This window comes from Artemia sp. Qi Xiang Cuo, chromosome 11 (genome assembly GCF_049724085.1).
Source record: "Artemia sp. Qi Xiang Cuo chromosome 11, ASM4972408v1, whole genome shotgun sequence".
Classification (NCBI taxonomy): domain Eukaryota; kingdom Metazoa; phylum Arthropoda; class Branchiopoda; order Anostraca; family Artemiidae; genus Artemia; species Artemia sp. Qi Xiang Cuo.
This window is the reverse complement of record NC_142804.1, coordinates 38,952,869-38,979,288: the sequence shown is the minus strand read 5'-3', so window position 1 is coordinate 38,979,288 and position 26,420 is coordinate 38,952,869. Positions and strand designations below refer to the sequence as shown.

The 26,420-nt window shown below is 36.6% G+C and overlaps 1 protein-coding gene across 4 annotated transcripts in view; it reads right to left on the bottom strand.

Moving 5' to 3' along the window:
• LOC148946962 (neutral amino acid transporter 9-like) overlaps positions 1–26,420 on the bottom strand; it is an 82,246-nt gene that overhangs the window by 29,782 nt on the left and 26,044 nt on the right. For 3 of the 4 annotated variants that reach the window (XM_089096764.1, XM_089096767.1, XM_089096765.1), the window contains exons 2-4: positions 9,893–10,070; positions 3,886–3,983; positions 261–418 (exon numbers count right to left, since the gene is read on the bottom strand). In XM_089096764.1, coding sequence (XP_088952890.1) covers positions 261–418; positions 3,886–3,983; positions 9,893–10,070 — 434 coding nt within the window. The other variant, XM_089096766.1, reaches the window with a different exon arrangement.

Genomic DNA, 26,420 nt, shown 5'->3' with positions numbered 1-26,420 from the left:
ATATATATATATATATATATATATATATATATATATATATATATATATATATATATATATATATATATATATATATATATATATATATATATATATATATATATATATATATATATGTGTGTGTGTGTGTGTGTGTGTAGTGTCTAAGGTCAATTTTCTTCAACAGTAGATGTACGCATAAAAATTAGACATGAAATCAGGTTTGCTCCAAAAAATTTCCAAATTTAAAAACTCGACTTAAATATTAGGCTTCTCCTTACCATAAAATTTAAACGTTGAGAGTATCCGCCATGCCGTATAGAAGCATATTCCGGCAACTAAGACCATCAAGCATAAACCAAGAGCTAAACCAGCTTGTTCTAATGCCCAAGGCATGGTTAGTAATGAGGTTCCCATCATTGTATTCCATATTGCAAAGCTATAAAAAATAGAAAACTGAATAAGAGAAACACAGAGAAGGCTAAAACCGCAGTGAGAATAATGAGCAATCCATTTTGGCACTGGTTTTTTTTTTTGCCAATAGTTCGTGTAATTAATTCATGATGGTCTTTCGAAGAGAAGACTATGGTTTTCAGAAATATTTTTCCAATAACTTGGGTATCTAGTTTTTTTTCGGTAGCTTTTGTGTCAAGATTTTTTTGGGTTTCAAAAGATTTTATCAGATTCATATTTCATAGCTCGAAAATTTTAAATAATCTTCTTTGGAAAGATACAAGATTGAACTATTTAAAATAAATTATTTCCAACTTTCTTATGTATTTTCCTTTTTTACGTATTTTCTTCTTTTAAGACACTAATCGCATTTCAAGCTTCTGTGTAAGGTTTTATCTGTATTTTTATAATTTATGCAAAATACTATTGTTTATTCATGTAATTTTTATTTTTCGGCAATGTACTTTAATGCGTTGGAACATTATATTTTAAGGACTGTTTTCAGCTTACTAGGCTTAAACCATTTACTAGGCTTAAGCCAGCTTACTAGGCTTAAACCATTTAAACCTATTTTCAAACAGTTAAGTTACATGAAGAGCAATCAGCAAAGAAGTGACTTACAGATGGTAAACAGATGGAGAAATGCCGTCCACGTTAAGACTTTCTTAAGTAAATGTTGCTCTTTTGATATCCAGTTCATTTTCAAAGCCATATATATAAAAAACAAATAAGTTTATTTATTTTCCATGGACAATATTCGTTTCTGTCCAGAAGCACTGCAATTGAGATAATCATAACCCAATAGCCTAAGCCAGAGAAGGAGAAGAAGATTAAAAGTTTTGATTCTGCATAACAAAACCATTTTCTTGAAAAAAAACTGAAAGTGATCCAGCAACAGAAAAAGAGGTCTCAAATATCCCGGCAAACGAAAACCGACAATCCTGGGCAAATGATACTATCCAAAACTTTTCTAGGGTACCACAAGTCCGTGGAAGAAGAATTGCGGTTAGTTGCTAGTAAATAATTATCAACGCAATCCGCGAGACTCTATAAAGAACAACATGCCTCTTATGTACCCACCCCCTCCAACAGGAGTTAATATAGAAACATTGGGGCTTCAGTAGATTGGCAACGCTTCTACTATTGATTAACAGTTTAGTGCTCAAATTAGTAAAACATATTAGAGAACATTAAAACTAATAATATATGTAGAAACTATCAGAAATATACAGAAATTACATGAAATAAAACCAAACTGAATGAATTTTAAAAACGATACTTTTTTTAGATGTAAAGAGCGAATTTAAAATAACGATCAGAAGCCCACTTATCTAAGATGTCAAACTCAAAAAAGCAAACAATAATTTAAGTGAAAAAATAAAATTAAAAACGAACAAAATCGAATCGAACAGTGAAGTTAAACCTAATACAGTCATAAGCTATCACTAATAAGGACAGTGTTGCTTATTCTGAGCCCCCCCCCCTCTCTCCCAAACGGCTAAAGCGTCATTTGCACTTAACTAAAAACAAAGTTGTATTTTTATACAGTATTTCTTTTTTCCTTGTCACAATAAATGGCGTAACTGGGGACGGGGAATCAAGCTACTATTATATAATTTACGAGAAAGTGTAACATTTCTTTTACTCCCCAAAGATATAGTAGATTTGGCATAAGAAGTCCCTTAACTTGAAAAAAGTCTATTTTCTTTAAAAGAGATTTATTTACCTATAAATTTAAAGCAGCCTCTACCTATAACTAACTACTGCAGTAAGACATATTTTTCCATCCTTAAACAAAAATCAGTACAGTAGTAAAAAAAAACAAATAAATGTAAAAACATAGAATCATTTATGGTTTCAAGCTAAGTAAAAATTTTGCAAGAAGGTTTGAGAATCGGAATCTCAGACCTGGACTAAGACTGAATGTGTCAATTCTACAGCCAGAAGACTGGCTAACTTCCATCTCGTCAACACCCTACGTCAACAACTTTGTCTTAAAAACAATATTTAGAGAATTCACAAGAAAACCAGTGGTTGAAGGAGAGTTATTTAACTGGTATAAATTTCCTTATCTGAGGTCTAACAACAAGCTGATAGAGTTTATCTTCTTTTTCCTCAATCCACCCGCTTGAATCCTCAAGATTATAATAGCTAAATACTGCTCAAAATTACATGAATTCTATTTTCTAATTTCAATAAATTTGCAACAATCAATTTAGTTTATTGTCATTCTTATGGACAATTTAAAAAAGAGCTAACTGACCACCTCCTATGTCTAGAAAGCTAGTTCTCTCCTCGCTTCTCTTTTCCCCCTCTATCTTTCCTTTCAGCTTGTTTTGTTTGTGTTATTATTTAATGTGATTAATATAAGTGCGCTATTATCTATAATTACTTCTATTATTTAGTGTAATGTTTAGTCTCCCACTCTCACAGGCTAAAGAACTTTTGTGGGAGTCTAAGGTTCTGTAATTTGTCTCTGTTTAATTTAAATGAATTTACTGTTTGATTGATTTAGTAGTCTAACATGTCATAAATTTTCACCAATAGTTTCTCCCTTCTGAGTTCATTCCTTTGAGTTATAAGGAAATCAATTGGCTGAACAAAATGAACAGTTGAAGCAGAAACACCGTCCTTACTCTGGGTGCTTTATGATTTCTTTAAGTTTGACTTCACTGACGTTTTTTTTCATGTTTGTTCCGTTTTAAGTTTCATTTCTTGATCCACAGATATTTCTACTCAATTTACGTTTGACAATCTATTCATTTTTGTCCATTTTAAGTTTCAAATTCCCACTTCACTGTTCAGGAAAAAAAAATTGGTTTTAAATTTAATAGACAGAAAGCTCGTCAGAAATATCATACTTCTGCAGATTTCTTCTAAATATGAGACTTCTGCATATTTGAAATCATTATCAAAAATAAAATGTATGTCAACATTAAAATAATCTTATACTTAGAACATTATATAGTTACGAAACAGAATAACCACATACTTACCTATATTTACAAAATATAATAAACAAAATATAAGAACGAGATTCAAAAACTTTACGCCCCAGAGTCTTTTCGCAATATTTAACGATCTCAGTTTCTGCGACCCTACATATTTTCTTTTCGCATTTTTATGAAGTGCAACAATTATTCAAACAAAACCCATCGCCTCCCAAGGCAGATTCATATAGTTTTACCCAATTTTAGATGTATCTTGCGAATTGAACTAACCAGACATATTTCGAACTAACTAAGAAGACCTAATTTACTACCAACTTCCTATCTAAGCAAACCACTAACAAAACATCACGATCTTTTTTCTCTTACTCTATTACAGATTTTTTCTATATACTACAATTATTTTATTAATTAAAAAAAAGTATAAAAAATAAACGAGTTCATGAAAATATATGCACAATTAAAATTCAAAGAATGAAAAAGAGAAATCAAAAAGTAGAATTACATGGTTACCAAGCTGCTTTGTTTACCAGCTGTCACATCAATGACTCCAGGAATCATGGGGTACAAGAAATGGACGGGAATCACGTGAAGTGGAATCCTCTAAAATCACAAAATAAATGAAAGATTAGATAAAATATCGTAAATTACTTTGAAATAAAAAACGGGAACAGTTAAAATAGAAATGTCCAATAAACAAGCAGATTTCAATACTTTCCCTCGTTACAGCAATCTTGAATACAGTACTATTCTTGGTCGGAGTCTGCTATTGAATACCAACTCACATTCTGCCAAGGTTTGACTAATACAGGTGCTCGAATATCTGAGTTTTAAGCAGGGTATGAGGAGGGGATGGCAGGAGGCATTATAATGTACCCAGCGAATATATAAAACAATGCTGTCGTTTTCCCCCATTTTAAACCAAGGCCTAACAGTCTTCTGGACAAATTAATTGTATAGTTCCTTTTCGTTTCAAAGTTATTCAAGAGCATATACAGGAATGGAGATCAAATGGGACAAGCAAACTAACACGCCACCCGCCCCCCCCCCCCAATACTAGAATATAAAAAAATCTTAATACTCCTGAAAAACTTGGTATTTTGTTAATTGTAATTACTTATACTTTTTATATTTAACAAAATAAATGCTGAAAGATTGTAAATTTACTACTATAAAAACACTTATAGGCATTTCTTGTGGCCTTCGTAATCTTTTTGTTCGTATGCTTTTTTTATCAACAGAGTCGTATAAATTTAAATGAAAAGTACTTGAAAGTATCTGAAAATCCCCGTCCCCTGAGAGCAAAATTTCAGATTTTAGCCTCCTTCCCCTCCCTAAAAGAATATCTAGGTACACCCCTAAAAAGTATCGGAGAATCAGATTAGACCCCGAGACATACATTTATAAGCGATTATGTGTTATTACCCTTTATTATCATTGCCCTGGAACGTCTTTCTTACTGAATGCGTCAAACTGGCAAAACTAATAACAACACCGGTGCCAGTGCCTCAATGCCATGAAGCGTTGCAGAAACTATAGCCTATGAGTCGCACTTATGGAACATCATGTGTGACTAAGTTTCACGGGACAGCTGTATATGTCTCGTTTTAGGCTTGTTGTTTGCTGTGGAAATTGACAACTCCAGAAATAACCTTAATGAACCAAAGCGACGATAAAACGAAACTGTAAGACTATTTTTACGGCTCTCTAAAAGCGTTAATTTCGATCATATATCTGATCGCCCAGGACAACTTGCTGCAATTATGGCCAACTTAAACAGTCGGCTTATGGGTGTGATTAAATAAAAAAAAAACAAGTTTTTTTAACTGAAAGTAAGGAACGACGTTAAAACTTAAAACGAACAGAAATTATTCCGTATATGATAGGGGCTGGCCCCTCCTCAAGGCCTCGCTATTTAAGCTAATGTTTTTTTATTGTTTAAAAAAATATAGCTTTTAGAAATTAAAAAATTAGCGTAAATAGAGAGTCGTTGATGAGGGGGCCGCCCCTTTCAAATGCGGAATAATTTCTGTTCGTTTTAAGTTTTAACGTAGTTCCTTACTTTCAGTTACAAAAACAGTTTTTTTTTATTTATTTAATTTTTGAACGTTTTTGAATTAATGCAGGTTTTGATTTTGGCTCCGTACATGAATAATTAAAACAAAATTTGCATATTATATTTGGTTAAATGGCTTTCTCGAAACTTGTTTAATTTTATTTACGAACGTTTTTATTAGTAATAAATATACGTAACTTAGAATTAACTTACGTAACGAACTTCTATATTCATAAATTTTTAACACGTATATTAGGGGGTTCGCCCCGTAGTCAATACCCTGCTCTTTAAACTATAGTTCGAATTTTTTTTTTCAGTTCTTTAAAAATGACCTCTTAATCACAATCAGTTGATCAGTTGAAAAACTTGTTTTTTTTTATTTAATTCCTGATCTTTTTCTTTAATAATGCTGGGAAATCCGGCGCCCCCATCATAGCAATGTCCCGTCCCCCATGAAAACTTCCTTCATGGAAAGATCCTTCCATATAGCCCCCGACCCTCTCTGTCCCCCCCCTACCAGAAAAAATCTCCTCTGAAAAAGTCTGTATACTTCCCAATAACCAATACTATATGTTAACATTGAGTAAAGTTCATAACTTTCAGCCCTCCCCCTGGGGACTTTGGGGGATAAAGTCATCCTAAAAGACATTTTTATCATATATTCGACCATGCTGAACAAAATGGCTATCTCAAAATTTTGATCAGGTGACTTTGGGAAAAAAATGAGCGTGGGAGGGGGCCTAGTTGCCCTCCATTTTTTTTTGTCACTTAAAAAGGGCACTAGAACTTTCAATTTCCATTCCAATGAGCCCTCCCACGATATTCTAGGACCACTGGGTCGATACGATCACCCCTGGAAAAAAAAAAAAAAAAAAAACAAACAAAAAAACAAATAAACGCGTATCCGTGATCCTTCTTCTGGCAAAAAATGGAAAATTCCACATTTTTGTAGATAGGAGCTTGAAACCTCTACAATAGGGTTCTCGGATACGCTGAATATGATGGTGTGATTTTCATTAAGGTTCTATAACTTTTATGGGGTCTTTCCTCCTTTTTTCGAAAATCGGCCAAATTTTCTCAGGCGCGTAACTTTTGATGGGTAAGATTAACCTTGATGAAATTTATATATTTGAAATCAGAATTAAAATCTGATTCTTTCGATGTATCTATTGGTAACAAAATCCCGTTTTTTAGAGTTTCGATTACCATTGAGCCGGGTCGCTCCTTACTTACAGTTCGTTACCACGAACTGTTTGATGATGTGGGTTTAATCAAAAATTTAGCTAAGAGGTCATACGATATTTACTTTCAGTAGCAGATGGTTTAACGACTATAAGATACGAATTAACTACTAAAAAGGTGCAACCGGAACCCAAGCTGCTAATCCTAACGTAATATAACCAAGGTCACACAACTAAGCCCTCCTGATTGGTGTAGATGACTATGACCTAGCCCTTCTCTCATAGAGGTCTAATAGAGCATGGACACTCAAAGCCATAATCATAGCCGTTGACCAGGTTTGACAGAATGAATTCCACCAGCCCACCTAGCAATTACTGATCCACCAATTAAAATTCTAGCTATTCAAAGGCCTTTTAATGCATAGTTAGATGCTCATCTCTCGCTTTTCACCCAAATTGGGTAAGATACGACGTCACTTTCATGTAAGTGTGCTCATAATGAGAATTTTAAAGACCCCTTTCCTCCTTCCAAACAGAGAAAGAATTGGTCCCGGCTCTAAAAAGGCATTTCTAGGACTTGAACTGTTAATTCTGACCAAATTCGGTTGAGATCCCACAACCCACTTTTGTAGACACCCTGGTTACCAAAATTTACGTATACTTCATCGTTTTCTACTCTTTGAGAGGTTTGATGGCTTCTGAATTCCCAGAAAACATAAAGAAGACCTTAGTAAATTACCTGTCATTAAACATGGCTAAGATCAAACAATCACTTATTGTAGATGTCCTACTAACTAGAATTTAGGAGCCAATACCCCCTACAGAATCTGGATCAAGTCGAAGCCCGAGCTTACTCTTGCTTTTCACAAAGTTTGATTGAATGGCAACAGCATCTTCTGGTTACTGTTTCGATGATAAATAATTTAGACATTAACATTACTCATAAAGTTCAGATCGGGTTAAAACACCTAAAAGTTACAGTTGGGACACAAGCGCTTATTCCTAATCCAGTTTGGTTGATATCAAACATTCACTTCGGATAGATAGCCTGATGACACAAATATAGGCCCTATCCCTCTTATAAAGGTCAAATCTAGTCATCATCTCAAAAAAGCACAATAACGACACTGACTCTTCCTTTTTACCAAAATTGGTTCAGATTCAACAATCCCGTCTGGCAGATGTCTTGATGACATGAATTTAGGAGTCCCCCTCCTATCACAGAGGTCAGATTGTGTCTGGATACACAAAATGAAGCAACTGTGGCAAAACCTAAGAAGTTAATTTGAGATCAAAATAAACCTCTTGGTAGATGTCCTGATTATAGAACCAGCCTCCTTCCCCTGTATGGGTCAAATTGTGCCTAGACACCCAAAATGGCACAACTAGGACTCCATATATTATTCCCAATCAAGTTTGATCGACAGATTCATGTGGTGGATGTGCGTATGACCAAATTCTAGGATTCGAAATAAATTCTTACCCCCTATCTCGTGTGATTTTTTTTTTGTCAGGATAGCAAAACATATAAGTATTGCAGGGACACAAATCAATAAAGTGCGTTACTGATTTTCTTATGTAGAACTGATTTGCACAGGATTCATCAATCACTTCTGGGAGGAAGTCACTGAGACTGGCTACTTCTGCCGTAGCTTGGCAGGAAAGTGACTGAAAACCAAAAGTACTTAGGTTTGGTAAGAAGGTACATACAGCAAACGCAGATTTCAACAAAAATTTTACACTGCTTACCTTTACATTCCAGAGACTAGAATGCTTCAATATTTCATAGTTTGGGGAAATCTTCATTTCTAAAACAGTGAAGGCTGTAAGAGTTTGGACTGTAAGAGTCAGTGGCCTACATTTTCTTGGAGAAAGCATCCTTGATTGCAGCAATGCGTTCATAAAATTCCACTTAGATCTAGGCAAAGTCATGCAGATCGTAGATGGGGTTCGGAAACATCGTAAGTCTCTGGGAATCTGTCTTTATGTCCCGTTGGCCCAGGGCACTTTACCCATAAGTCTTAAGCAGATCTGAGAACTTTCGTGAAAGGGCCTGAGAAGGGATGAATGCCTCTAAAAATAATTATTTTTATAATTCATAGGTTTCCTTCCAACCAGGTAAAAAGATTACCTACCTCACTGCTGAAAAGTCAGCGGTAGGGGTGGTAATGGAGGGGCCAAAGACCAAGTTTGTGCCTCCAATCATACATACTAGAAACCATTGTATTTTTCTGATTTAGAAAAAAGGCAACTGCCTACCTTTCTGCTGGAAAGTTGGCAATAAGGGGAGGAGTAAGCAGAGATTTGGCTTAGCTTGGTTTTATACCGAATCTAGACTCAGGTCCTTTTTACAACAAGTCAGTACTTGGCTCATTTCTTGCACAAAATCACGACTAAGCTCACATTCGCATCAAGTAAGTCTGCAAACTTTAACTTTGCCCATCTTTACACCCAGTTGGAACCTACCACGTTTTTGCAACAAACCAGGGCTTCACTTGTTTTGTCCCGGTTTAGGAATTAGGTTATTTTTAACCTAATCATCACTTAATTTGTTTTAACGAGTCATGACTTTGCACTCATTTTTGTACCAAGTCAGTTTGAAATTTGGATTCAGCTCGTTTTGGCACCCAGTCAGGACTTGCCTCATTTTTGCACCAATTTTCTCCAGTTCACTATTTCACCCTTGTCAAATAGATACAAAAATTCGTGCAAGATTCCTCCTTCAACAAGTTTCAACATGCTTACGTTTCTGCTTAAAAGTAGCTGGTAGAGCGCAGGGTGGGTTCTTTCTGGCGCAAAGGGCTATGCCTCCATTAGAGGCACCATTTTGGACATTTTGCCCATTCTGAGCAATATAGCAATTTCAATATTTTTACTCAGTGCCGTGGGGGCTATGGGGTGCCCAGGAACAAAAAAGGCATAGCAAAGGGCCTGGTTGTCCTCTGATCACATTTAAAAGGGCGGGAAATGATAAGTCCCAATCAAATAAGCTTCTTCCCAAGTTTCTATGACAATCTTTTAATGAGAGACACATCACTTTATTTAGACAACACTAATTTGTGGCTTTGTGGAGTCCGATAAACAAAAAAGAATTTAAACTCAAAAACCAACTGAAAATGCTAGCATAACATCATTTTTCTTCTTTTCTTTACAACTCCTCTTGTACAGTAAATGCCTACAAAGTTCTTGAAAGTTAACTACAAAACACATGTGCAAGAGAAAGAAACCTGTAAGTTGTCTTTTTATAGGTAATGAAACAATTTATATAAACCCACCAATGCATCTTCGTTTGAGCCAGGAGCAATAAGTTTAGAATAATATCGATATCGTGAGTATGTTGGTTCAACAGGTGGAAAGGTCTGAGGACCAGGATCTTCAGCTTCTTCGTCCAATGGTGGATTTTGAGGTGTTGGTGGTCTTGCCAGAGAATCATAGTGGTAGGGTTGCCGCAACCTGAAAATTTAGAATCTTAAATACAATTTTCGCACCCACTAGCCTTCAAAATTCTGATAACACACATGTTTTTCTTACAAGAATTCTATATATTAAACGTAAGTTTGGCTCAATGATTTATGAATGCAATAGTTTCATATCCGCAGTACCATTTTGTGACCGATATACTATGAATGTCCTTCTTACCTTGCTCTATCTTATCTAGTTTATACCGATGATATCCTCCTTCTTCGCTGATGCAGAAAATACCAACAAACTAAATTAGTTTATACCCAGAGTCATTTCCAATCCTTCAAAGTTTCTATGAGCATCACTACATACAAGTTTCTAACTTTTCAGTGTTGACGCAATCCCTGGAGCATTGAACAAAAATATAAAATTTTCAGAAGATACTACTACTACTTACAACTCACTGTAGCACAAAGCAGCCTGCGGCAATAAAGCTAGGTAAGCTCTTCCCCTATCCCGATCCGTTCAAAGCCTCCGTCTTTTCCCCCCCCCCCCCAAGAACTTCCAATTTTAATTTAGATCTTTCCTAGCGATATCCTTCCACCCCATTTGGGGATGGCCTGCTTTTTGTTTGGCCCTAGATGGTTTGCCATCAAGGACAGTCTTTTGCAATCGGTCATCCTTCATCTGCAGCACGTGTCCTAGCCATCTCACCCTTTCTCTCACTATAGCCCTTGAAGGTGGGATCGAACCGCATTTTTCGTGCAGCTTGCTGTTTGAAATACAGCCAGTCAGACAGGTACCCAAAATAATCCGTAGACAATTGCTACGGATTGCATACCCTACAAATCCTCCTCCGTCTTTCGCGGCGCCCACGTTTTAGAACCATATATTAATTTAAAAAAAAAGGTTTTTCTGAGGAAAATTAAGAGAGAAGTTGAAACTTAAACGAACAGAAATTATTGCCTTACAGCATATCTAACATAGATCAATGAAACTAATGACAATAACTCAATTGGCAATACTTCTCTATGCTTGTTGGATTACAGGAAACTAACATTTTACTGAAAACACAAAAGCCAAGTATAAGAAACAAGAATATTGATTTAGGAGTCAAAAGTAAATAGGGAGAATCGGGGAAAGTCCGACACTTTAACATGTTTTTTTCTGTTAAATTGACTCTCAAGATTTTTTTTTTTTTTTACGAGTATCTCATATCATCTTCTATCAACCTTTTTTTTTTACAGCAGTTTCCCACATTATTCACTTTCTGATTTTTCCCACATACTGTGCTTGTAACCCATCACCAGGTCTCAAAGTTGGTGCAGTATTCTATGTTGGACTTACCCCAGCTTTGGGGGAAGTACAACAAACCATACTAGCTTTTTTCAACAATATGTCAAAAATAATATGATTTCACCATCTCAAAGGGTATCGAGGAATCACTATAAGTCCATAAGCAAATAATTTTTATGTCAAACTGACTGGCATCAAAAGGCCAGACCATACTTTTTTCTGCTGCTTTGGGGTAACTCCGACAGTGTTTGACTTACCCAACAGATAAACATTACAAGTATCTTAGCCAAGGTGCAAGAATCACTGAATGTAAATGATTGCTTATATTTTAAAAAAGAAAAACATATCACACAAATTATGGTTTGACTTCAGATACAAAAAGTGACTCATATATGTTGTAGCTTACGTGTATGGGCATAAAGCAAAGATCTACAGACGCTTGCCAGTAACTGCCTTGTACGATACTCTAACCTGACAGATTTGGGGTATTTCAAATGGTCCGGTTCCCACTAAATTTACTGGTCCTGCAAAAATGTATTTGTCATTCACAGTATCAATATCGTCTTTCTTTGGCCAGTTGAAAGAGTAGTTGGCAAGGCTGAAGCAGTGATGAAACTTGAGCTTAACTTTTCCCTCGTCAGGAAAGTCTTGAACCCTTCCTATGTACCAACCTTGTTCGTCATTCCTGGCATCGTATCTAACTGCATAGTACTCATTTACCTTGGGAACAATCTTTTGCTTACTGGGTGTCTCCTTGCCATCACTGTCACTTTCTTGAATGGTATCTTGAATACTCTGATCATCATCATCAGAGCCAAGTTCAAGTTCCTTTGCCTTTTGGTTTCAGATTTTCTTCCCTCTTAAGCACCTCTAGATGTTCTTTTGATGTTATCACTTCTGCCTCTCTTGCAATGTTCTTCCGTTTTTCTATTCCTGAAACTGATGGTAGGTCGGGCCGCTTGATTGATTCAAGAAGAATCTCTTCAAAAGTTTTTGATTGGTTGCCAAACAACTTCTTTGGACTAAAGGTAACAGAAAAGGTAATTTTTTCTAGTTCAGTGTTGATGGTGGTTGTGACTTTAGATGTGCCTGCCTTTTCCTCTTGTTCCTTTTTCATTTGTGCATAGCATCTCAACTTGGTAGGTTCAAACTTGGTCTGGTCAATTACGGATGAGTTTATTCTCCTTGGAACACTCAGATCGAAGATTCCAGTTGCTTTGAACGACTTTTTGATCAGACTAGGAGTGAGATAGGTATCCCATACCTTTGATAAGAGACATAAAAAATCCTCCTTCGACAGAATGTTGCCAGGGTGCTCCCTCTGCCACTTCACGAGATTCTGATCATAAGACACTTTCATTCCCTTGAAAACCCCTTTATCGAGAGGTTGAAGCATGTGGAGTTAGCTTGAGAATTGTCACGTTATTTTCGTTTGCAAGTTTGACAAGAGCAAGAGAAAGACGTGAGCCATGTCCATCTAAGATGAGGAGTGCCTTTCCCTTTGCATGAGGAAGAAATTGGAATTCAAACCAGTTCATAAAGAGATCAGACGTCATCCACCCTTTCTTGGTAAGTGAGTAAGATGCACGAGGGTATGCTCCATCTACAGGTATCCATGAGGTCCAGGTATTCTTTGCAGAGAAAACTATTAGAGGTGGAAGTTTTTCACCGTTTGCACTGATACAAGCCAAGACAGTTGTATTTTCACGTCCATTACCACCTGTTCTACGAGTGACTGGTGAGCCTTTGGATCCTGCAACTTTCGTGTTGCCAGGATCCCTGCAGAAAGAAGTCTCGTTCAAATTGAACCAGCACTGAGGCTTGTCAAGAATATCCATCGCCGTGGCATTTTTCATGCAACAGCTCATAAAAACCATACATTATGAAGGGGTCAGATTGCTGCAAAAGTATTTTGTTTTCTAACCTTTCTGGTTCCTTTAGTGAAATTTTTTTCGGCACTTGAACCCCACCCACCAGTCATGAACAGGTCGGTTGTCCTTAAATCTTGTTTGAACTTTGTTCTTGATGAGATAGTCTTGGACTTGGTCAAGAAATTCCTGCTTGCTGAGACCTATGCCCCTCTTTTCAAGTATTCGGAGACCCTGAGCCATATCCTTTTCTATTTCAGCAGGAATTTCTTGGCCCCTCCCTCCACCAGAAACTGGTTTTTTGACTTGTGTCTTCTTCATAAGACGATGAGGCAAGGTAGTGCGCGGTATCTGAAACACTTTGGAAGCCTGTAGCATAGACATTCACTTTAAAGATATCTCTGCTAGCGCGTTTTGTAGCTGAGTTGCATCATATGTTCCTCCAACCCGGTGTTGTGTTTTCCGAACACAATTTCTAGGCATCTAGGAAAGACAAAGGAATTATGAATGGATGGATGAATTTATTCGAAGGGGAATTATGACTGAATTGATGAATTTATTCGAAAACCTGTCCCAAGCAGGTGTGCAAAAAGTTCCAAAACTGCCAGTAGCAGAATTCCAAAAGTTGTCAACACTTTAGCAGCACAATCTGTGTTTTGACAGCTTTTCTTTGAGCAAAAAGTATTTCTATAGGTAAAATTTGCACAAAATTAACAAATGTAACTTAGTATAGCTTGCAGTTAGAAATATCAATAGTTTTCTGAATCATATTTAATCATATTAAAGTAATGTATCATATTTACTCTAATACTGCTAATGGTGTATAGTATTCAAAGTCTCAAGTATACTGTATATAGCTTACTGCTGATAGTTCATGGATTGAGTTGCACACTCCAATGATATTGGCATTATAAAAATAATAGATACCCAACTGCATGCTTAATACTCATTGATCACTATACTACAACTATAAAAAGGTCAGTATACTTTTACTAGCATAGGAAGAAAGGTCAATAATTTAATGATCTATGTCTGGTTTTGATGTGTAGTAAATAATTGAAACATAAACTTTTGAAAGTAGTGAAAAGATTATGTCAAGTCAAGTGAAAGTCATAGTTACTAGGGGTGGATTGCCATCAATGATGAATCACTAGGGGCGGCAACCCTGAAAAAAGGGGATTTTTTGGGGAACCGATTTCGAGAATGTTTATGAGGAGACAGATTTTGGGGGAAATCCCAAAAAATTCAGGAATAATGGAAGCACTGGTATTTTTGAAAAAAATCTGCCAACAAATTTTACTAGGCCATGAAAACTGTCAAGTAGCATTGCTACTATGCTACCCCACTTTTTGCAAAGCGGAGCACAACTTATGTTTTGACAGCTTTTCTTTGAGCAAAAATTATTTTTATATGTGAAAAGGGTATTTTCGGACAAAATCTGCCAACAAATTTGATACCTGCCAAGTAGCATTTCTACTTTAGTACCCCGCTTTTTGCACGGAGGGTCGCAAGTAAAGGTTAAGACGGAAAAACAATGACAAGGGAGAGAGATAAACGAAAGCAGGCACAGAACTGCAATACATGAATGATCAACACAACACTACATTCCACTAAGTTAGTAGAGCCATCAAAGGATGGTTACTGGCTTCAACCCTTTTTATCTAATGCTTAGAATCTGTTCTACCATTTAAAATATCGATCTTTGGTAACATGGGGTAAATCCAACTTGTCTACAAGATAGTCATGAAATGTCCTTTTCAGATACAACATGACAGTCAATCATTGAACTGAGCTCATTGTGCAGAAGTGATGCCAAATTAAACAAAAATTCGTTTTAAGTTTCAGCTTCGCTCCTCACTTCCCTCGGAAAAACTTTTTTTTTCAAATTAATCTCTGCTCGTTTTTGGTTAAAATTTAGTTTAGAAACAACACTGCCATGAACTTTTTTGTTTTACAGAATAAATTCTGTTCGTTTTAAGTTTTAATGTTGTTCCTTAGTTTCAGTCCAAAACTTATTTTTTTATATAGTTACTAATCACCTCCTATCTAGGGAAAAATAGTGTCGTTTCTGTTTGTAATGTTTTTTTAAGAAGAAATAGACCTTTAATTCTTTCTTTTAAAAATTAAATTTAGTAGCACATATGAAAGTAGCTCCAGGCGAGTACTACTACTACTAATAACAACTCACCGTATCACCAAGCCGCCTGAGGCCAAAACAGCTACGCATGTTCCTCCTCAATCACAATATATTCAAAGCCTCCCTTTTTCCACCCGCTCATGAAGTTTCCATTTCCTTTAAATCTTTCTTTATGACGTCCTCCCACCTCAGACGAGGAGGACCTGCTTTCTGTTTTGCCCTAGACGGTTGGCCGAAAAGAACAACCTTCGGCAATCTGTCATCCTTCATCCACACAACATGCCCTAGCCACCTCAACCTTTCTTTCATTATAGCTCTAGAGAGCAGGATTGAACCTCAATTTTCCTACAGCCTATTGTTTGAAATATGGTCAGTCAGCCGGATACCCAGAATAATCCTTAAGCAAATTCTCAGGAAAACATTTAGCAAATCTTCATCCGCTTTACGGAGCGTCCAAGCTTCAGAGCCATATTGGACCTCTGTCATCACTGTAGCTTCTAATATTCTAATCTTGGTTTGCAGACTTATCTTCCTATTCTTCCATACTTTTTTTAACTGTGAAAAAGCACCTTGAGCCTTGGCCATTCTATATTTAACATTTTCACTGCTCCCACCATCTTTACTAATAATACTACCAAGATAATTAAAGCTGCCAACCGGATCAATTTTTTCATTACGCAACGTCACCTTTTCATCTTCACTTATTCCTAGCTTTATTGACTTAGTCTTCCTAACATTAATTTTCAAACCAATACTAGCACCCTGAACTCACAAAACCTCTGATACTTCATTCATATTGCTCACAGTTTCATCTAGGATGCTTAAATCATCAGCATAATCTAAGTTCAGGAGACTTTTTCCTCCCCATTTGATTCCGTGGTTTCCTATTGCCTTTTCTGTGCTCCTTAAAACAAAGACCAACAAAATAATCCATATAAAGGGGGTAGAACACAGCCCTGCTTAACTCCTGATCTAATACAAAACCAGCTGCTAACCTCATGTCCTACCTTAACCGCAGCAGTGTTATTCTCGTACATAGCACTAATCACTTTAATGTATTTGTCTGGTATACCATACACGGATAAAACCTTTACTAAAGCTCTTCTATCAACAGAATCGAACGCTTGCTCATAATCTATAAAACTGAGGACCAAAGGTGTTTGAAAACTTAGGCACTTCTCAATTATTAACCTAAGAGTGAAAATTTGGTCAACACATCCTCTACCTTTTCTAAAACCGCACTGCTCTTCTCTTAAAACTTTGTCTACGGCATCTCTCAGTCTAAAAAGTATCATATTACTAAGTAATTTACTACCTACAGAGACCAGACTAATGCCTCAATAATTACCACACTCAATTTTATCACTTTTCTTATGAAGTGACTTAATTAAGGTTTTCTTGAAATCGTTACGTACTTTCCCTTTTTCAAAAATCATATTCATAATCTTCAGTAGCTTATTTGTAACCTCCGAGCTACCATATTTAAGAAACTCATTTACCACCCTATCAGCACCTGGAGCCATATTATTCTTTAATCCTTTTAGTACTGTTGCTAATTCCTCCCCACAAAACTAATCTTCCTTCACATCCAAAGGATCAAAAACTTTTTCATTTTCCTCTCCATTTTTTCTTGTAGCTCTCTCTCGGTTAAGCAAGTTCTCAAAATGTTCGGCCCATCTTGCTATAGCTTTTTCATTATCGCTAATTTCCACCCCATTCCTATCTTTAACTGGGACAAGTCCGGATTGACAACTACCTCTCAATTTATTAACGTGCCAGTACAATATTTTACTATTATGCCGTCTAGCTGCATCTTCTAAATCCTCGGCAATTTTATCCATGGCCTCCACTTCACACCTCCTTAGCTCATATTTCAATGCTTTCTCCACTTTCTTTACATTTTTTTTGTTTTCATGCGATCTATCACTCAAATAATTCTTGTACAAGTCCCTTCTCCTTTCTGTTAAACATAAAGCTTTTTTCCTAATATTCTTAGCTGCAGTTCTAGCTTTCTTCCCTAAGACACCTTCAGCAACTTCACAAATTATTTTTCTAAAATTATTCCAACCATCTTCCACATTATCAAATTTTAAACTCTTAAGTTTAGTATTCAACTGTTCCTGGAAAGTTTCTCTCAAATTCTCATCCTGGAGTCTACTAACATCATAACTTCCCGGGAGATAATTACCCTTCCTTTACTTTTAACATCAATAACAGCACTCCTATATACCCTAGTATCTTGTATTGATCCTGCCAGTCTTCGGTTTACTATAACATAATCAATAAGGTTTGCTGTCTTACCATCACATGAATACCATGTTAGCTTATGAGCCATTTTATGACCAAACACCGTATTGGTTATAACTAGATTGTTATACCTACAAAATTGCAAAAGTCTGTATCCATTACTGTTTTCTTTTCCTACACCAAATTTACCTAAGCTGGGATACCATCTATCCTTATTTCTACCAACCTGGGCATTAAAATCTCCCAGTAATAACATCATATTTCTACCTGGGACCTTGTCTATTTGCTCCTGTAACTGTAAGTAAAATTCATCTGAGTCACTAGTATCTCCATCAGTCGGTTCTACAGGAGCGTATACTACTATAACTGATACCATGAACTTTCTAGTCATAAAATGAGCAATTAGTATTCTATTATTAATACCTTCGCAGCCTAAACAAGACTTAGCAGCTTCCTTACTAATCATGAGCCTTACTTCCTGTCTATGTACCCCATCCTTCCTGCCTGAGTAAACAAATTCTACTTCACCTACTTTCAGGCTTCCTACCCCTGGGATATGAGTTTCTGAAACTCCTAATAAGTCCAGTTCGAATCGTCTGAATTCGTCCGTCAAAATGTCCATACGATAGTCATTTTTTAATGTCGTAACATTCCAAGTTCCAATTTTCATGTTCTTTAAATCATTGAAATTTTTTTCGCCTCAGTAAAACCAATGATCCAGGATACCAGTGCAGGATGGGGATCACATATCTTGTCAGATTAACACTGAAGTGCCTAAGCCGGCTAAGAACCAAACAGCAAGAACTCCCTGGGACCACCATGGACGGAGGATCTGTGCAGTCATGAGCCCATTTTGGTCACAACATGGTATTCAGCACTTGGCGATGCTCTTCTATCAACAAGAGTCGAAATCCTGCACAGACAATCTCAAGCCTATTACCTCCGACTCATTATATATTCATGCCTACAAATATTATGCTACTACGGGGAGGCAACCCGTAATAGATAAATTAGCTAGGAAGAGGTTTTTCAGCCCAAAGACGCCCATCAAAACATACCAATCCCAGAAGAATTGTCCATTAGTCAGAATCCCGTGCGAATGCTGTGTCGTTTACTAGGCTATAATTTCCTCGAGGGGCGCCACTCCTCAAGTGGGAATAGAGTTGACCGCAAGGTCCCCAGTCTTGCAGGTACCCCGAAAAGGTCGAGGCAGCCCTTTGCAGAGGCCGTTGTCCAGAGATCTGGATCTTACGCCCTGCCATAGTTGTCCTCCTATAGAGGATCCTCCCGCGCTGCTGGTCTGCATCACCATGCAATTTAACCCATTGCTGGGAGAAGGTTTGCAAACTCAAGGAACTTGTAGATAAACCAGTGGGCCCTTTTGAGTGTACATTTGAGGGGCCTTCTTCCTCCTCCACCTGTATTTATGCCCCCGGGCGAGGGTGCCCCAGTTTCTATTATGGACCCCCAGGGACAAGGTCCTCCCTTGGTCCGTGCCTCCTATGGAGGTACTCTACATATCTGTAGAGCGTTTCCCTATCGCCACCTGGGGACACGCTGAATGGCCTGGGGGAGGCCATATAAACGGATCACTTTTGTTTTGCAAAGGCCATAACTCAGTGACATATTTAACCTACTACTTATAAAGATACATAACTCACTGACTAGGCCTATATAAGTTATATACAGAAATATATAACTCAGTGACATATTTAACCTACTACTTATAAATATGTGTAACTCACTGACTAGGCATATAAGTTATATACAGAAATATATAACTCAGTGACATGTTTAGCCTACTAGCCTACTTAAAATATGTGTAACTCACTGACTAGGCCTATATAAGTTATATACAGAAATATATAACTCAGTGACATATTTAGCCTACTACTTATAAATATGTGTAACTCACTGACTAGGCCTATCTAAGTTATATACAGAAATATATAACTGAGTGACATATTTAAACTACTACTTATAAATATGTGTAACTCACTGACTAGGCCTGTATAAGTTATATACAGAAATATATCATTCAGGGATATATTTAGCCTACTACTTAAAATATGTGTAACTCACTGACTAGGCCAATATAAGTAATATACAGAAATATATAACTCAGTGACATATTTAGCCTACTACTTATAAATATGTGTAAGTCACTGACTAGCCCTATCTAAGTTATATACAGAAATATATAACTGAGTGACATATTTAGCCTACTACTTATAAATATGTGTAACTCACAGACTAGGCCTATATAAGTTATATACAGAAATATATAACTGAGTGACACATTTAGCCTACTACTTATAAATATGTGTAACTCACTGACTAGGCATATAAGTTATATACAGAAATATATAACTGACTGACATATTTAGCCTACTACTTAAAAATATACATAACTCACTGAAGGGTTTAAGTTATGCCCTGGGGGCATATAAGGTTTTTATAGAAGGCGTTGTCGTAGAAATTTCAAAAAAGGCTCATTCGATAGCAAATTCAAAGGGCTAGAACCCTTTTTAATAGTCGAAAGTGATTGGAGGGCAACTAACCCCCCCCACGCCCATCATTCCCCCTTATATGCCCTGGGGGCATATAAGGTTTTTTGTAGAAGGCGTTGTCGTAGAAACCTTATATGCCCTGGGGGCATATAAGGTTTTTATAGAAGGCGTTGTCGTAGAAACTTCATAACAGGCTCATTCGATTGTAAAGTCAAAGGGCTAGCAGCCTTTTTAATAGTTGAAAGTGATTGGAGGGCAACTATACCCCCCGCCCATCATTCCCCCAGACATTGAGAATGACCTTAGGGTAAGGGTTGTAATTTATGCCCTGGGGGCATATAAGGTGTTTATAGAAAGCATTGTCGTTTCCAAAAGTGCTCATTCGATTAGAAATCGAAAGGCCAAGTGCCCTTTTTAATAGTCGAAAGTGATTGGAAGGCTTGACATTTTTATAGTAAAGATCGATGTGGGTATTATGTATTATTTGTTGCTGTTGTTGTTGTTTAGACCAGGGCACTTCGTATCGAAGGAAATGTCGTGGGAACTTCGAAAAGGGCTCATTCGATTGAAAATAGAAAGGGATGATGCCCTTTTCAATAGTCGAAAGTGATTGGAGGGCAACTAGTCCCCCTTCCACTTCCACCCTCCCATTTGCCCATTATGTTTAAAAACTAAATGTTACCTTAAGATAAATCAAAATGCACTGTGATAATGCTAATTCCCAATAAGGCATCTCAGCAGTATCCCAAGAACGACTGAGGGTATTATATTCAAACTTTTGGGCCTACTTCTGCTCTTAAAATTTAACTAAATCAAAATAGCGTAAGTGTATCCAAGCTATAAAAGAAAGTAAACAGATTTTTTTGCGAATGGAATCAAGTTTTTCATTTCAGGTCAACTAGAGGAGATATGAAAATAAATTAAACAGTAATATTAGTGTCCTGATTTTTAAAAGGGTGTATGTTGTTAAAAATTGCTGAAAATTTTTCTCCAGCACTTCGAAACAAAAGGTTAACTAAGCGGACAGATTTAATATCGACATGCTTGTGGGAAATTTTGCTAGCTCAAAAGAAATGTGCCTTTAGGCTTAGGGAGTTATTTGATTTGTTCCTATATAGAAAAGTCATTCGTTACGTAGAAATGAATCAAAATTTCAAAAAAGATCATTTCTTGTGTTACGATAAATGGTATTATTAACTAAGTTTGTTTTCATTTCAAAATTTTGGGAAGAATTACCTGAATTCTCCTACAGAACTGTTTTCATTTGTTTTTCTTCCTCTTTGGATGCAGAATCTTGCGTATGGAGAGAATGTTACAGCGGAATTGTCAAGTAAATAATTTGAATAAGTATAACAAAAAGCAATCCTTCTTTTAATATACAACTTTGAGTGGTTCCGATATCACATGCCTACGCTTCTCCAAACACTAAGTGGCAAGGGGATGTGGTTAGGAGCGCAATTTCCTATGGGACGGAGGGAGCAACTGCCTCTCCCAGACTACAGTTTTCTCCAGACCCCAGTATCCCCCCCAGGTGAAATTTAGTTTCTCCTAAAATGTTATCAAAACTAAGATAAGTCTGCATAATTCAAGAATCCACTGAAACAGGTCAGCTTTTCGTAGTACACCTTTACCTTTTTTATTACTATATGGCTCGTTTTTAAGTGTTCCTCGACCATTTTCATTCGGTTTGGGAAAGGTGGCTCCAGATTTTACCCCCCCCCACCCGGACACACAGGATTTTGACAAAATTGCGCCATACTTTGGGGTATGGATTTAGTGATCTACTAAGAATGTCGTTGCAAACAATGAACTGGATGACCTCTATTCCCTTTTGAATCAAAATGCTTGACAAAATACATTCACGAACATGCTTAAAAAATGAATGCATCATATTTATAAAAACCGTGAAATTATCGGAAAATGATCATATAGAAGGGGACAAAACCGTGATTGAAACAACAATTAGGAATCGAACCCAAGACACTCTAATTTGAAGACCACCACTGTACTAACAGAGCCACGCCTCTAATAATCTGATTTGACGTATTGGTTTTTGTACCTTAATTGCGTAGCTTATTAAGGAAGCTTCGAGGAAGAACATACGGGAGGTGTTCTTGTAAACCTCCAGCTAAGGGTTTTGGACCATAATTATTACAATGATGATATCGTTTTATACTTCCAAGCTTTTCAAACAGTTCGTGGTGACGAACCATAAGTAAGAGGCGGCCCTGCTCAATAGTAACCGAAACTCTAAGAAACGGAATATTGACACCAATAGATATATCAAAAGAATCGGATTTTTAAGCTGATGGAAATCACACCATCAGATTCAGTGTATCAGAGAACCATACTGTAGAGGTGTCAAGCTCCTATCTGCAAAAAGGTGGAATTTTGTATTTTTTGCCGGAAAAAGGTCACGGATGCATGTTTATTTGTTTTTTTCTTTTTCCAAGGGGTGATGATATCGACCCAGTGTTCCAAGAATGTCGCGAGACGGCTCATTCGAACGGAACTTAAAAGTTATAGTGCCCTTTTTAGTAAACAAAAAATTGGAGGGCAATTAGTATCACTATTTACAAAAAAAACTACATTTTCATGTAAAAACTGTATTTTCATGTACAAGCTATGCTCACTATTCTACCATCTGAGACTCTTGACCATTCTACAGTAGCCACAGTAAAAAGCGCAACTTCATTTCTCGAGGGTGTACCGAATAATGAACAAGCACCACTTCATTATTGTCTTTTAGTTTTTCTTTTTTCCGCAGCTAGTTAAAGTAAAGAAACCATATTTTCCTAAAAAACAGCATCTTCAATTAATAGAAAAAGTTGGTCCAGATGAGGTTCGAACTCGACGCTTTGGGACTACATGACCTACGCTCTACTGACTGAGCCACCAACGCTTGTAATTATGAAAGAATATACAGTTTGAGACAATATCGAAAAAGAGCGACATAAATGACCGATACAGTTCATTATAAATGGGACCTATGCTAGTTTCATCGGATATAGCTGAAAACCTAGTAAAGAACAAAACACGGAAAATAGTAACTAAAAGCTACGATAATTACATAAAAGATTAATGTAAAATCATTTCGATGAATTCGTTTATAGATATAATTTATATGTTTGCAATATTTGTATTACCTACTTAAGAAGCGACACCAAAGTGTTGTTTTTTGTCAGGGCGTAATTTGTTATGGGACAGGGGGCAACTGCCCCCTCCGGACCCCATTTTGCACCCCAGACCCCAGTGCCCCCCAGCTAAAATTTAGTTTCTTCAAAAATATTGTCAAAACTAAGATAAGCCTGCATAACTCACAGAAAAAGGCCAGTTTTCTATAGTAATTCTTTGCATTTATGGTAGTGTAAGGCTTATTTTTTATTTCTCACTGACATTTTCACTTGATCTGGGAAAGTTTGGTCCACCTTTCCCCCTTCCCAGGGTTCTGACGAAACTACGCTTCTGTTTTTAGTGCTATATCACACTTACGGATGGTAGAATTGATATAAATCACGTAGATATGAGCAATAGCTTTCAAAGGAGCCATTAAACATCACTCTAAAAAGCTCTGGCAGCCCAGCATCTAAGAAACATCTGTCTAAGATACAGGTGACACCAAAACGCCCATTAACAATGCGCCCATAACGATACACGTAATATCGATTCGTCAGATACCCATAGAGAGCAAAGCCCTTTCCCCGGGGACTATGGAGGGTCATACCATCAGTAAAGCCATATGTATTTGACCTTTGAACTATGTTGAACAAAATGGCTATCTCGAAATTTTGATTAGATGACTTTGGGGGGAGGGGGCTAGTTCCCTCCAATTTTTTGGTCACTTAAAAAGGGCACTTAGAAATTTAATTTCCTTTCAAATGAGCTATTAAACATCTCTCTATGATGCTCTGGCCACCCCCTAGCCCTTCTAGAAAAAAAATAGAAAAACAACGGGAGACAGATCAGTGCCACCGATTCAAAAAAGCGTTTTTCTTTGTTGTTGAAGGAGGGGGATTGTAATTTCCCTACATAAAGTTTTCGACCATGCTGATTCCAATGGTGCACTTTTCATTTTGATCTGACGCAATTTTCGAGAGGTTTCAGGTTGTTTTCGAAATCACCATAAATTTCTTTTTGCAATAAACTTTTACTTTTAAAACGAACCGAAATAATAGTCACTATTCCTGAATCATTGTCAAATGGTAATTTTTTTCACTAGATAGCTTTTTTCTAAACGCGATTTTTAACTTTTGGCTACTATGCGAGCAGTATAGCTATAACAGTTCCGAGCAGAGCCCTCTCCCAACATTCCGAGCGGTGCCCTATCCCAACATTCCGAACGGTGCCCTATCTCGCCATACAAGCGGTGTCCTATTCCAAGCGGTGCCCTGTTTCACCATACAAGCGGTCTATCATTCACCAAACAATGACAGACATAGTCACCCATATAACAGCACAAAACACCATCCATATATCAATACACAACACCATCCATACAAAATATCCATACATCTAAATATATATACATCCATGCAAGAAACATCAAATAAACACCAAAATAATATACAATAAACATCACCAACCATACAATAACATCCATACATCAATACACAATACCATCAATACAATAACATCCATACATCAGTACGCAACACCATCCATACAAAACATTAATATATCCAAACACAAAAAAATCCATATAAGAAGAATCAATACAATTAACAATACACAACACCAACCATACAATAACATCCGTACATCAATACACAATACCATCAATACAGTAACATCCACACATCCTTATACATAATCCAATGACATGATTTTTTAGCTTATAAGCAATTTCCAATTGATTTTATTAAATTTGTGTTTGATGAGGAATCGAACCTAAGATCTATGATTTCCTAAGGTAAAAAAACTACACATTACTCGACTGAGCCAACAAGCCACTTAAAATATTATGATTTTAGAAATACATTCAATGTAATGTTCCCGGGACCTTGGTCAACTGACGTTAAGCGTCACAATGTCCTAACAAGTTATTTGCACATTCAAATTATCAATTGGATTTTTGGTAGGTATTAACAGTTATCTCTTTCGGGGTATCATTTATGGCATCCTCCTGAGAATATGCATACCACGATGATTTGAGATGCATACTGGACAGAAAATTTCTTCTGGGGGTTGGGCTCCATGTCCCCAAACAGGAACCCCGAGTCCCCACTCCATGACCCCCCCCCACTTCCAGGAGCCCTAACCCTCCCCTCTCTCAGGCCCGATCCCATCCCCCTTCTTCAGGTGCCCCCCTCCCTCTAGCCCTCCCCCCACCTTTTATTTGGCAGTTTTTTTCAAATTTTTTTCATATCTTAAAATCAAATCGAATATATATATATATATATATATATGCAAAAAAAAATCACCCCTGATATTTTAAAACTACAAAATGGGGATGATATAAAATGTGTCTGTCGTCAGTTTTTTTATTATAAAAATAATGTTTCTAGTGATGTTTTTTTTTCTTGACATAGATTTTTCTTAAACTTTTTTATGTCTTAAAATCACATTAAACATACTTTTAGCCAAAAGAAATCACATGTGATATTTTACAAGTATAAAATGAGGATGATGTAAATGTGTCTGTTGTGAGTTTTTCTATTAGAAAAATAATGTTTGTAGTGTCGTTCAAACGAAATTACCAAATCTTGTTCCATTTCATTTCAAGAATCAATAAATTTTGAACACCATTGCATGTTTCCTCATCTTATTTAAAAAAAAAAGGATAGAATTTGAGTAACACCATTGCATATTTCCTCATTTTATTTCAAACAATAAAGTATTTCGAATATATATTTTGTATTTTGAATAATGCAACTGCTTATTTCCATCTTATTTCAAGAATCAGTACATTTTGAACAGCATCATTACATGTTTCCTCATCTTATTTCAAGAAACAATACAATTTGAATAACATCATTGCGTATTTCCTCATCTTATTGCGTATTTCCTCATCTTATTTCAATAAATAGAGTATTTCAAATAATGTTTGAGTAACAACATTGCGTATTTCCTCATCTTATTTAAAGAAATAAAGTATTTCAAATAATATATTTAGTATTTTAAATAATGTAATTGCACCCCCCCCCAAGTGAGGCCAGATGCAGCCTTAGACTATATGCAAAAATGCTGATTTTTGGGTCTGTATTTTTTTTTTACTTATTGCTCATGAACAGTTGGTCTATAATATCAAATAAAGCCGATTTGAAAAAAGCAAACCAGCAAACTTTTGCAAAAAAAATAGGGCTATGTCTGGTCTGGGAGGGGAAGAGGAAGAGTGAGGTATCAA